At 55.0% G+C, this 12949-nt stretch overlaps 1 protein-coding gene and 1 long non-coding RNA gene across 4 annotated transcripts; one reads left to right on the forward strand and one right to left on the reverse strand.

Moving 5' to 3' along the window:
- Nucleotides 1–1810: 1810 nt before the first annotated feature.
- On the reverse strand, nucleotides 1811–8754 carry TGOLN2 (trans-golgi network protein 2). 3 transcript variants are annotated; one of them, XR_008469919.1, is made up of 5 exons: nucleotides 8623–8754; nucleotides 6814–8168; nucleotides 6029–6112; nucleotides 3275–5100; nucleotides 1811–2534 (listed from the first exon to the last, which is right to left on the reverse strand). XR_008469919.1 is itself a non-coding variant. In XM_054225052.1 (5 exons), exons 1-5 carry the CDS (start codon nucleotides 8678–8680, stop codon nucleotides 5095–5097), a joined length of 1404 nt encoding a protein of 467 aa, XP_054081027.1. In that variant the 5' UTR covers nucleotides 8681–8754; the 3' UTR covers nucleotides 1811–5094. The 3 variants fall into 3 exon arrangements, 2 of the variants coding, with proteins under 2 accessions (XP_054081027.1, XP_054081026.1); XM_054225052.1 differs by having other exon boundaries at nucleotides 1811–5100; nucleotides 6814–7152; nucleotides 7252–8168; XM_054225051.1 differs by having other exon boundaries at nucleotides 1811–5100.
- On the forward strand, nucleotides 8602–12944 carry LOC128919650 (uncharacterized). The gene is made up of 3 exons (XR_008469920.1): nucleotides 8602–8739; nucleotides 9371–9535; nucleotides 10332–12944. It is a non-coding gene; the product is annotated as an uncharacterized LOC128919650 (long non-coding RNA).
- The last annotated feature ends 5 nt before the right edge of the window (nucleotides 12945–12949 follow it).

Here is a 12949-nt window from a genome sequence, read left to right on the forward strand (position 1 = left end):
AAAAAAAATAAAAAAAATAAAATAAAATCCAGGCCGGTGAGCAGGATTTGCAGGTCGGTGGTTAAGTTGGGACCTGGAGCGGGCTCAGGGAGTAGATTTGGGAGCGTTTGCTCAAGGCAGTTCTGAGTCGGCGATGGATAACGGGGTCTTTGCCAGAGTCCTCCTTCGGCGAGCGAGGGGAGAGGGAAAAGCTGCGGCCGGGATGCAGACGCAGGGGCCGGACGGGCTGGCACGCCCCACGGACAGGATGTATTTCCTTAAGGTTCTCTCCTCCCGCGGTCTCTTTGGTACCAAGAATAAGCACAAAACCCGCGTCAATAAAAAAGCCTGAACGGCTCCAGGGATGGCCCCGGTCCACGAGCCGGGGCCGGTTCCCAGGCGGCCGCGGGAGGAGGGAGGGTGGAGGGGCCAAGACCTGCGCAGGAGCGGGCAAGGTTTCACCGACGCTCACACGTGAAGCTCTTGCGTTGAACCTGCACCGCCTCTGCCTGCCCTCCCTGAAAAACTCCAGCCCTGTCGCTATTTCCCGGCACAGCCCCGAGCAATTCCGCTCCGATAAGCACAGCCCGACCCAGCCCGTGGATCATTTTGGCTTTGCTCAGCGGCTGTTTTCCAAGCCTGGGCTTTGACTCACGGGGAGGCCCCGGGGCGCAGCCCCCGCTCCCCTCCCTGCCAGATGGGACAGCGGCTCCCGCCGCTGCCCCTCTCCCTCCGGGGACACGCAGGGCCGCTCCTTCCCAGCCGCGCTCCCTCCGCCTGCAGGACACAAAACAGTTTCCAGACCTTCACAGCACTCGCCAACGGGTTGGAAGCGGGTTCAAAGAGCTCTTGGAGCACAACTCGGTAACTCTTGTTCCTTAGCCCTACGGACCCGCAGCAGAGCGGCGCCCTGATCTCCTCCTAGGAAGACTCGGACGAGCGCTCAATCCGACCCCACGTGCAGATGAACAGGGAGTTTCCACCTTAATGCCCCATTTCCACCCTTTTTTCCTCCCCTGAGCTCTATCGGCGTGAAAACAAGCGGTTCCCCCCCTGCTTTGTCCTCGCCCGCCCTCCGCACGCGCTGCCAGGCGGGCTGGGGGGCAGCCAAGGTGGAGGAGAGTGCGGGAGGGCGGATTTTCTCCTTTTAGGGAAAAAGTGGGGGAAAGGAGAAAGTTTCTTCCATTTACTGCAGGAAGAAGCAGTAGACGCTACCCAGAAGCGCCCTCGTCATCTGCCGTCCATCACGGCACCTTCCCTTCCCCTTCCCGCGTCGCGGGGAACAGGTCGGCACCCCCGGGGTTCTCGCTTCTCCGGTCTCTCCCAGTCTCTGCTCCGCTGGGATCCGCATCCTCCTGGGAGCCTCCCTGCGGGTGGAAGATGAAATACAGCAGGGCAGATCCACGAGCAAGCCGCTAGAGGAGCTTAAACTCTGCCACAAGGTCAGGTCCTAAAAATAACCGTAACGGCCCCGCCGGCTCTCGCGCGTTCAAGGGACGGCGCTGGCCGAGAACGGCGCTGCCGGCACCGGCCGACGGTGAAGCAGACTGGAAACTTCCAAATCCGCTCTCGGCTGAAACCTGTCTCGGCCCCATCCGGCTGCAGGGTTCGCTGCTCACCAGGGCACCGAGTTTGCACGTCCAAACGGGGGCGCACAAAGCTCCGCACACAAATCACTCGGGTCAAAGACGGTTGGTTTTGTTAAAACCTTTTTTTTTTTTTTTTTTTTTTTTGCATAAAGAGGAACTAACCTGCACCGTTCCTGCCAGGTTTCAAAGGAGACCGCGAAAAGAACACGCACAAAAAAAAAGAAATAAGTGAAAACTCCAGATTTATTGTTCTTAAATCCATTTATTGACTTCACCACAGAGAGGAAAAAAACCAAAAGTATAAAGAAATATAAAAAATTCTGATCCTTCAAAGCAATTTGCGTTTCATCACAGCAGAAAACAAACCATTTGCTGATTCAAACCGGCAAGGCAGCTGGCCTAAAAGTAGGAACGTTTGGCAAAAAAAAAAAACCCCCCACGTACCGACAGATACCGTCCGTTCAAAAACGTGGTGTGTCCAAAGGGAAAAGGTTACTCGCACCGTGACCAGTTTGAAACACCTTGAATAAATTTAAACACCAGAAAAATTAACAAATTGTGAGTCACTCCCAGAGGTTTCACACAGCGCGAGCGATTGCAGCAACCGCTGTCAGAAACACGCGTCCTGGGGAACTGCAGGGTTGCAGATTTGGGGGGGGGGGGGGGGGCGGGTTATTCCCCCGATTTAGCCCGGCGTGAGCTCTGCCTCTCCCCGAACTTCCCGGAAAACGGGCATTTCTGTTTCGCCAGAGCCACGGCGGACACCGAGCAAAGCAACGGCTCCCACCGGGAGGTGACGCGCGTCCTCGTTAACCTGACGAACGAGCTCACGCTCAGTCCCACCTGACGGCCGAGACGTTTTGAGGTACAAGAGTCCCGCGCTCCAAAGCACTCCCTCGCTTCAGCTCGCTGTCACCAGCCAACTGCCGGAAAACGGGGCGGGATTTCCAACGCGGAGAGGAAAACCTCGCGGGACAGAAAAGCGAGCAGATGGTGGCGGAAAAAAACCAACCAACCAAACAAAAAACCACCAACCTTTGTGAATTATTTTTCAATTTAAAAAAAAAAAAAAAAAAAGGATAGGACAAAGCAGGAAAAGGGCGCGCGCACTCTAAAAATTCAGGGCTGAGCAGCTCAGGAGCACGTGGTATTTCACATGTTGGAATAGGGTTGGGTTTTGTTCCCCCCCCGGCTGTCACCAGACAAAAACCACCCCCCTCCCACCCGCATCCTGTCCATAAATCAGCCACACCAGCCAGCCTCGGACTTATCCCGAGGGATCTCTCGAAACAGCCGAGTCTTGTTACAGGACTTCCCACCCTCTCCAGAAGGCGCGTTTCCCCCCAAGGGTTATGTTCCCAGACTTGTTTTCCTTTCTCCTCCCTCCACCTCACGCTCCTGTTCTCCAAAATAGCTTCTGCAAGTACTTTTAGCGTCGGAAAAGTTTACTACGGAAACCTTGAAAGTTATTTAAAGCCAGGAGGGACTTTCTCCCACTCTTTGCGCTTGCTAACAGCCAGCAAAAAGAAAAAAAAAAAAACAACGGAGGATTTTTCTTTTAGGAGAGGGTCAAGCCCGCGCTCCCCTCTTACACGGGGAAAAAAAAAAAAAAAATAAAAATACAGCTGTAGCTTTCGTGTCCAGACACGGAAATGTCTTTGCCCTTGTCAAACGTGACTATCTTTAGCAACCGCAGGGCAGATTACCAATTGTTCACAACCTCGGGAAGGCCGGAAAAGGGCCGGCCTCGTCCCAGGAGCAGCTCTCACAGCCAGCTGGAGGGAAGTCAGCCCCACTGGGATTCTTCCTGCGCAGTCAGGCGGCGAGTGCCCAGGGAGGGTGACTCAGGCACGGCTGGCACGAGCCTTGGGCGTAGACGGGTACCCGTGAGAAGAGCTCTCGGTGCCTCACACCAATTTTTTTCTGCCCATATCGGAAAGAAAGAAAGGAAAAAAAAAAAAAAAAAAGCACGAGCTGGGCAGGCGCTTCACCCCCTCTGCAGAAACGTCCCACCTCAAACAAACGTCTGTGGAGAAGAAGTACAAAACTAAAAACAACCTCACAGCTGTAACTCATGAATCAGCGCATTTTGCGGCCTTAAATATAAGCGGTACGTCCCAGGCCCCAGCTGAACTGCTCCGCAGCGACACCCAAGTGACCAGCTCGGCGACGAGCAGCCAGCTACGTGTACGTTCAACCACACAAAACTCCTCGAAGCCGGGGCAGAGCGGGAAGAGGCTGCGCCAGCTGCAGGATGAGCCCTTTCCCGTGTCGGCCGCCCGCTCAGGAGGTGACCTCGGGGAGAAGACACTCCGTGGTGACTCACGGGCAGAAAGGACGGCGCCCGCGCTGCCGGCTATGAGGGTTTGCCAAGGTGAGAGGCACTGCCAAGGCTTGTGCAACCCAGGGACCAGTAGCCCCCTCGCCTCTCAGCCGGGCGGGAGAGCGGCACTTCTCCAGCACGAGCCAGCGCCGAGCACTCGGCCGGAGGGAGCTCGTTCAGCGGAGCTGGGACGCTCCAGGGCCTCGATACCGCACTTTTGAAGTGCAGGACTGCAAGTTCCCTTGTCGCAAACACTTCAGGATTACCGTACGTTTTACGTTACCACGTAACTCCATCCCACAGGGGGTAGGGACGCAATCTTCCAAGGCAAAATCTGCTACAGCTACACCACGGCAACCTGGCACAAAGCTTTCCAAGCCCAACCTGTCCTCCTTCACAGCACCACACCCCAACTGTCACCCTCGTGCAAACAGCTGAACTCCGAGGAGCGCGAGGGAAAAGACCCGCCTGGAGCAGAAGATGCGGCGGGGGGAAGTTTAAGCTACAACCCAAGGGCCAAAGCCTGCTCCAGCGCTGCCGAAGATGTGCACGAAAGAGAGAATCCAGACGATAAACCCTAACGTCGCCTTCATCACGGGGAGAGAAAATAAGCAAATCAAATCAGAGTCCTTGGCAGATCACTTCCAAACTAGTGCAATCAGTCACGCGCCGAACTTTAGCATCCAAACACAACGGACAGAAGAGAACGTCTATGCCTCAAGCGAGATTGTGCTGGTTACAAAGGCAGCTCTGTGACTCCAGAAGGGGAGGAGTCAGATGGCTCATTTCGCAGGCGGATTTATCGGGTTGGTTTTGGTTTTGTTTTTTTTTTTTTCCCCAAGAGGAGACGTCAGTACAGTAGACGGCAAATTCCATTTAATTTGGACACAAAAGTTCTGTCAAGTGCTGGGGACCGGCTTTTCCTGGGTCGCGGGCCAGAAGCCAGACGCCCGAGTGGAAAATGAGTTCATCTTCAGGCAGCCGGGAAAGGAGAAAGGCGTTTCGAGGAAGTGAGAGGTTTCACATTACCAAGGTGCAGGTGCAAAACGAAAAGCATTTCCCCTTCTTCCTGTTGTCTGAAATCTGAACACGGCAGCGCGGCTGCAACTCGGGGCACCACAGCAGGGGAGTCGGTGGGCGTCCCCGTGAGCCCGCATTTTCATCGCCAGCCGTCATTATTCCACCGAATATCCGAGGAGGAATCTAGATCTGGAAAGGCAAAAAGAAAGGTTTAAGCAATTTGAAAGCTCAGCACGGCTTTTCTCCTCGGCGGGCTGAGCGCCTCTGATGAGCTTTCCAATAAAAACCAGGCTCTTTCTACCTGCCTGCCTGCTGTACCGTGCCTCGGGGACACGGCAGGGAATTCCTGGCAAGGGAAACAAACTCCCCCAATATTGGTGAGACTAAACGTGGAGGCTCAAGCAGGCAAATCGTCTCGGTGGCACTCAAGACGGCTTCCCCAGCCAGGCACGGCTGCAGTTCAGGGAGGGAGAGCTGAGCTTCCAGTCCCGACAGCGCGCTGCGCTGCTGCAGAGCTGACAACAAGCTGAGGACAACACTGCCTTGAGTTTTATATACGGAAAATCCCTAACAGCTTTTGAAAACGGCGGCGGTCACCACCCCTCAAATGCTGACAGCCTTCCAAAAGATTAAGCTTCAGCTTAAATTTTTCAACTTCAAAAAATTGTCTTTCCTTGTCTCCTCTTCTTTCCGTTGCAGAAAATAACTACAGACACTTCTGACTTAAAGGGAACACAAGAAAAAAGTTTCAAGGGGAAGAAGGAAGGGAATTCTCCCCGACTCCAGCCCTTCTCCCACTAAAAACTTCTTTGAAAAAATCATTTGAGTCAGTGGCAAACTATTCTTCAGCACACCCGAGCTCGAGACTCAAACTTCCGCTCTGTTAGCCCTCTGCACCACCATTTCTCAGCATTATCGCTTCCATTTTCTGGCAAAACTCTGTTTCTAGAACAAGAGCAGGGTTTTTGCTAGAAATTCTGCTTTCCGATACCAACCAAGCGAGGGCTTCGTGACCATTTCTGTACGTGAAAAGCCACTGTATTGCATTTACAGCATACACCCGGCAGTGCAGCCCCTTCCCCCGGCCTGCCCGGCTCCCTTTTCGGAGAGATCTTACCTTTTGATCCAGTCTCTGATAATCGCCAGATTTGGGCCGTCGACCGCTTTTTGATCTTTTTCCTTCCAGGGCAAAAGCAATGATCTTTGGAGATAGAAGCGGGGACAAGGTGAGTGGAACAGCAGCAACCAAATAAGCCTTTTCTCACTTCAAATGCAGGCGCTTCCTAACGAGCCAAAGAGCAGCTTCACTTACCTCCTCCTGGTGACCACACTGCATTGGAAAAAGCACTCAAAACAAATGAATGCCAATACATAAACCTAGCTAAGATTGAAAGCAGGCGACGCCTAACATGCAGAAAACAGTAAGAATTTGTTTTCTTTCTCCCGCCTCAAAAGTAGCTTTACAGGAGGAAAAAAAAAACCAAACAGAAAAAGACAGTTGTGTCACTTGAGCTGCAAGACTGTTTAAGGCCAGGACTTCTGCAACCTGCTACAGAAAACATAGGCTAACTTCATAGATCTTTTCCTTTTCACCTCCTTCAGATGAAAATAACCCCCAGAGCCGAGGCCACCCAATTTCCCACAGAGAACCGACCCCGTTCCTAGTTACGACACCCGCCCTGCTCCCCCCAAAGCTCTTGGGACCACGGCTCAAATTAGTATCAACCAAACCCACGCTGTGCAGCAAGCGGGAGGTATTGGTGAGGGAGAAAAGTCAGGGTGAGGGGAAAGGTCTTCAACCGAGCAAGTCCCACTCTGCAGTGGTGACTCTGCAGAGGAAAAGGAAGCTCCTAAAGGGCAGGGGAGATGTCGAGAGCGTGGGGAAGGAGCACAGCCGCTCACCTTGCGCTTGTTGTGATACGCAACGTATAAGGCAGCAACGATAATAGCCGTGGTAACCAGATAGGCGAAGAAGTGGCTGCTTTCCGACTGGTCCCTGGGGAGAGAAGGAACGCTCTTCTCTCTCTCCTTATTAAAGGAGAAGGCATCGCCGCCTTCTTTAACATCATCCTCTCCCTCTTCAGGGCCTTCTTCATCGTCTAAAAAGCCGTCACCTTCACCAGCAGAGGAAGCCGATTGTGGCGATGCATTTTTATCTCTTGGTGAGTCCATTTGATTATCCTGGTTCTTGGCTTGGTCATTGGTGTTGCTGTCCTGGTTCTCGGTGTTGCTGCCCTGGTTCTCAGCCTTGTTGTCCTGGTTGTTGCTGTCCTGGTTGTTTCTGTCCTGGTTTGCGTTGTTGCTGTCTTGGTTCTCAGTGTTGCTGCCCTGGTTCTCAACCTTGTTGTCCTGGTTCTCGGTGTTGCTGCCCTGGCTGTTGCTGCCCTGGTTTGCATTGTTGCTGCCCTGGTTCTCGGTGTTGCTGCCCTGGTTGTTGCTGTCCTGGTTGTTGCTGCCCTGGTTCTCGGTGTTGCTGCCCTGGTTCTCGCTGCCCTGGTTCTCGGTGTTGCTGCCCTGGTTTGCATTGTTGCTGTCTTGGTTCTCTGTGTTGCTGCCCTGGTTCTTGACCTTGTTGTCCTGGTTGTTGCTGCCCTGGTTTGCATTGTCGCCGCCCTGGTTGCTGCCCTGGCCCTCGTTGTTGGTGGTGCTGACCTGGTCGTTGCCCCTGACGCTGTTATCACCCTTGTCCTGGCTGTTGCCATCCCGGTTATCGCCATTACTGCCCTGGTTCTCACCCTGGTTCTCGCCCTTGCTGTCCTGGTTCTTGGCGTTGCCACCCTGGTTTGTGTTGCTGCTGCCTGACTTGTTGCCCTGGCTCTGGTCGCTGCTGCTCGGCTTACTGGGGTTCTCGTTGGCCTGCTTACTGGAGTCACTGCTGTCCTTCTCACTGTCCTCCTTACCAGTGTTTCCACTGTCCTGCGCACCGCCATTGCCCTGGTTACTGGGGCTGCTGTCATTGCCATCACCAGTCTGACTGTTGCCTTGCCCAGTGCCACCCTGGCCACCGGGCTGGTTCCCCACGCTGCTGCTGTGACCAGATGTGTCTGTGCCCTTCCGGTCCTTCTCCATCATCTCTGTCTCACTTGTGTTCGATTTGGGTAGATTCGATTCAGAGCTGCGCTTGTCTTTCTGTTTGGACGTATTCAGCTGCTGATCCCCTTGGGTTTCCTGGCCATTATGTGCTTCAGGCTGGGAGGATCCCCCAGCGCCTGCTGAAGTTTTGCTGGACTCCGGTTGCCCTGTCTTCTGCTCGTCAGCTGCCAGCAAATGCAGAGAGATTAGTCACTGCCTGCCCCTGTGCTTGGTGCCTGCAGAGTGCCCGGCCACCCGAGACAGCTCCCCCCGCGCTGCTGAAAGGGGAAGGAAACTCCCCCGCAAGGGAGGTGGCGGGGGGGAACCAAAGGGGTGACAAACCCGGTGGGACGGAGCCCCCGGGGAGCTCTCCCGGCGCCCGCCGGCCTCCCACCACCCGCAGGAGGGGCCCAACGCCAGAAGAGCCGCCGCAAACCAGGAGCCCGTGTCAGACCCTGCTCTGGCTTCGCTTGTTCTCCCTCCCCAGACCTGCCGAGTGCCCAGACCAACCGCTTCCTCTCAGCGCCCCCCCCACCCCCGGGGTCCTCCCCGCCGTTCCCCCCAGCGCCCCCGCCCCGGGCCTCCCCCGGCCCGCAGGACCCTCTCCCTGCCTTCCCCCCGCCTCCGCCGGCCTCTCACCCTGGACCCGGGCGGCGGCGCAGAGCGCCAAGAGCAGCAGGAGCAACCGCAGCGGCATGACGACCCGAGGGGAACCTCCCGCTCCGCCACCCGCCGGCCCGGCCGCTTCCGCTTCCGGTGAGACGAGCGCGACTTCCGGGAAGAGACCGCGCGAGAGCAGGGAGGCGGCGGGCGTGGGCCTTGGGGCGGGGCTTGAGTGGAAGGGGGCGGGGCCTAGGGGGCGGGGTAGCTCTTGGAGCCAGCCGGGGCGGGGCTTGCGGGGAACTGGGGCGGGGCTTAGGGAGGACGGGCAGTTGCTCTGTCCAATTGAATGGGGCCTACGCAAATTGAGGGCGGGGCTTCGCGGCCGGTGGCGGGTGCCGGGCCTGGGCCTGCCTCAGCAAAACGGCTCCATCTTTGGGGGGAAAAGCCGCAGTTTGCGGTAAAACCTGACGGTTTGGGGGCCGTTTCCAGGCCTTGAGAAGCCAGCGCTAGGACTTCGTGAGCCGCGGCCCAAGACGGGGCCGCCGAGCCGTGCTGCGGGGAGCCCGGCCCTCTCTGCCCGGGTCCGGCCTGGTCGGCCGGCGCCCTCACCCTGTGGGGGCGGAAACAGGCCGCGGCGGGGGGGCCACTGGCGAGAAATCGGGGGTATCTTCCCTTCCTTTGGTTCAGGACCGCTTCCCGAAAGCGTTGCCGAGGACAACGGCCGCGGCGGGGGAGCGTGGCCAGTCCGATGCCTCTCGTGACCTTTTATTTTTTTTTTGGCCAGGCCAGACGCGTCCCATTCAACTCCAGCCGTTCCCACCGGCAGCAGAAAATCAGCTCTTGGCTCTCCATGGGTGCCGAGGGCTGTTTACGCCTTTCCTCTGTAGATAATTTATCCGCTGAAGACTGTTATGTCTCCCTTCTCCGGACTGGATGTCCATCTTTTGCTGTAGGTTGTGTTCTTGCTGTCCTCTGGGCTTTCTCTGGGCATTCCACACCTTGAAGGATGCTGACCAAAACTGGGGACGATCTTCCAGCTTGGTCAGCAGAACAAATGTAAACATTTCATCATGCCTTACTGATAATCCTACCCATCTCCAACCTCCTGCTCTGCTGCCTGGAATAGAAAACGACCTGTACTTTATGTAGAAAGATCCTTAAAGTCCGCCTGTCATCCTTCTACCACGCTCTGGGCAGCTATGGGGGTCTGGAGCCCGTAGCTGAGCTCCTCAGACGGACTTGATGTCCTCAAGTCCATGAACTGCAGCCCTGCAGCAGTGAGTCAAAGTGGCTGTGGCAATGGGTGTCCTTGAGCTGTGACTGATGTCATCTGTGGTTGTCTCAGCCGTGCGCCAACTGCTGTGCCCAAACGTCCCCACCCGCTGTCTAAGGTTTGCGTCCTGCTGATACCTTTTCCAGCATATGTCTGCTGAGCCATGGCTTTTGGGGGATCCCGGTAAAACAAAGAGCTCCAGACCTTCTTCCTGGGTCTTCCTGGTGTTCGTTACTGCTGCCCAGTGACCTTGCATAGATCTGTCTCCCTCTGTTTAGGGATGTCGGCATGGAGGTACATCATTCTGCAGAGTTTCATCTCCAGCTTTTTCCCTACCTGTCCTTCCCAAACCAGCTAGACCTTCGATATCAGTTTTCCAGGCGCATGAATTATGCCATCAAGTCTGTGTAATTTGGCCTATTAGTAACGATCCCAATCTGTCCTCCCCATCGTCTCGCTTCTTTCCTTTTAGGTCAATGGATTTGCCTTCACCTCCAGCCAGGATGAACTCCCTCGGTGCTGAACCACTCCAGACCATGTGTGCTTCCCACTATTGCTTGGTGTCACCCAAGCTGTCTCACCCATAACGCTGCATCCTGCAGCGCTGAGTGCTGAATGACAAGTAGTGAAGTCTCACGTGTCTTCAGCAGGAATCGCAGTCAGGCCGTTTAATGCTAAAACACAGAAAAATATCAGAGCATCATTCAGCATCCAAAGCAAACGAGTCTCACACAGCAATAATACTTTGGGGAATAATCCTGAGTTGGCCTCAGAGCGTGATGGATTATGTGGTTGATTTTCCTTCTCTTTTTTTCCAATCCTCTATTCAATTCAATACATTCCAATAATCCTAGCAGCTCGGTTCTGCCCATGCCTGCCTTTCTAAGGAGACAGAAGAACTGTTGGCCCAATGCTTTTGTTGAGATTTAAAACAGACAAGTGAGGCTATTTCTCATGCCCAGCCAGATTGGCTTTCACTCACACCCCTGGAAGTCAAGAGTAACTGAACGGAGGCCAAGTTCCTCTGGATTTACAACAATGCATTTGGGAACATAATTCTGCCCAAAATACCGAGTACGAGGCTGACATCAGCTCAGCGCCTGGTGGCTCACACCAGGCTCGTTTTCCTTCAACAGTTTTCTTGGCTAAAACGCAATAAACAGGACCAGCGACCTCACCTAACCCCCGTGCGGCTGCACCCTCCCCACGCAGCCCCCGGAATGGGAAGCTGCCATCAACGTGGACGACAAGGAAGTTGCTTCTGGTTTCACCACAATTACATGGATGTAGACCGGTAGGAAGAAAAGGAGGAGGGCTAAGGATTAGTATCTCCGTCCATTGCAAAGCAGGAGGAGGAAATTCTCGTTTGGTCCCACCCAGCTGCTTCCCAAAGTGATGGCAGCTGCTTGTCCTTTATCATGTGAAAAACAACTCCTTTACATTCGAACTTAAAGGAGGTTTTGTCTGGTTTCCTAGACTGGTACTGTCTCTCCTCTTAAATCCTTGTGGGGTATCAATATTTGGGGATGGCTCTTTCTGAGAATAGCCACGAGGGCCAAGAACAGGCTGGACGCACAAATCTGGCCTTTAATTTAGCATCAACCAGGGCATTTCAGCGTGGTCTCCCAAGGTCTGGTGACAACCTCGTGCTTGGAGATAATAAAGTCCTCACCTTGTCAGAAGTGTCTGCATCCCCCATCCCGTCCCTTTCCCCCGAGGGCTAATCTGGTCAGGATAAAAGATCAAAAGGAGAAACAATTAGCAAATGGAGAAATTTAATGATGCTAATTAAAATGTATTAAGTGTAGCCACTGCCTCTGCACCAGCTGCTTTGGCAGGAGCCTGGAGTCCGTGGAGCGCCCGCCTTACCCCGGTGCGGAGCCGGGAAACAGGACATCTGGTGTGCCCTCCCCCCGGCCCCTCACAAAAAAGCAGGTTCGAGGAAACCTTCGTTTCATTTGCTGCTGCTTGCCGGGTTCGTGGCGGAGCCCCTAATTAGCTCCATCTCTGCAGGAGACCCCTGGGACCTCATTAGGCATTTCAATTAGTGAATAGCCAGAGCTGCAGAGGGAGAGGGGGCTGGGGGCTGTTTGATCAAGATGGCTGCAATTAAGCAAGCGGACGGAGGTGACAGAAGTAACCCCGCTTCCAAAAAAACGTGGGGAAAGCACCAAGCTGGCTCCCAGATGCTACCCGCGCACCAGAGCAAGCTCTCCCAGAAGTTTGCTCTCGACAAGCTCCTAACGAGACATTTGCCAGCTCCCGGCAATAAAAAGCTCCACAATAGCTGCAGCAAGTTTAGGGCTGGGCTCGTGACAAATACGGCACCCTTTAATTGAGGTTTTAAACCTTTTCTTACTGTACGTCGCGTTTCTGCACCGGGATGGGCTCACAGGCACATCCTCCCCTCTCCCCTGCGCCGTTCCTGGTGCTGCCCACCTGCCGCGACGCAGCCCAGCTCCCTGCCACCCCCCAGCACGGCTCGGCGCTCATCGCTCACCTGGAGTATTCCCAGGCAGGAGACAGCAGGCACCTCTTGAGCTTTGTTTCACTCCGGGAATGGGTAGCAATGATGACGAACATGCGTCTCCCAAGGACGCCGTGGCCTGTTCACAATTCCAGCTTCGTCATTCACCCAGCTGCTCCCAGCTCTCCCGCCTGGCCGTATCTCCTGCTGCTTCTTGGCACTTTCTACATGGACTTCCACCACTGGAGATGACGGCAAACCCCAGCCGAGCAGGTCCACCTCACCCCACCTCCACACAGCCATGGCTTAGCCCCCAGTGGTGTTCATACCATCTTGAGCTGTGCACGCAAACGGCACATCTGCTGCGGCCGGGAGAGCAAAGGGGACCCCGTAATTGGCATGATGTCCCCTGTCCCAGCTGTTTCGTGCCTCCCAACTAAGGGAGAATCCAGCTGTCCCACCTTTCCCCGCTCTTCACACCACTCTATCCCTTCCTTCTGCTGCCAACTTGCCGTGGGACACCATTCCATTCCCTTCCTCACCTTTTCCTCTTCATTGGATGAGGTTGGGATGCACCCTATGAAAAAAAAGTTACCTACAAAGCAGGTCCAGGGAGTGCGCAG

Source organism: Rissa tridactyla, chromosome 20 (genome assembly GCF_028500815.1).
Source record: "Rissa tridactyla isolate bRisTri1 chromosome 20, bRisTri1.patW.cur.20221130, whole genome shotgun sequence".
NCBI classification, from domain to species: domain Eukaryota; kingdom Metazoa; phylum Chordata; class Aves; order Charadriiformes; family Laridae; genus Rissa; species Rissa tridactyla.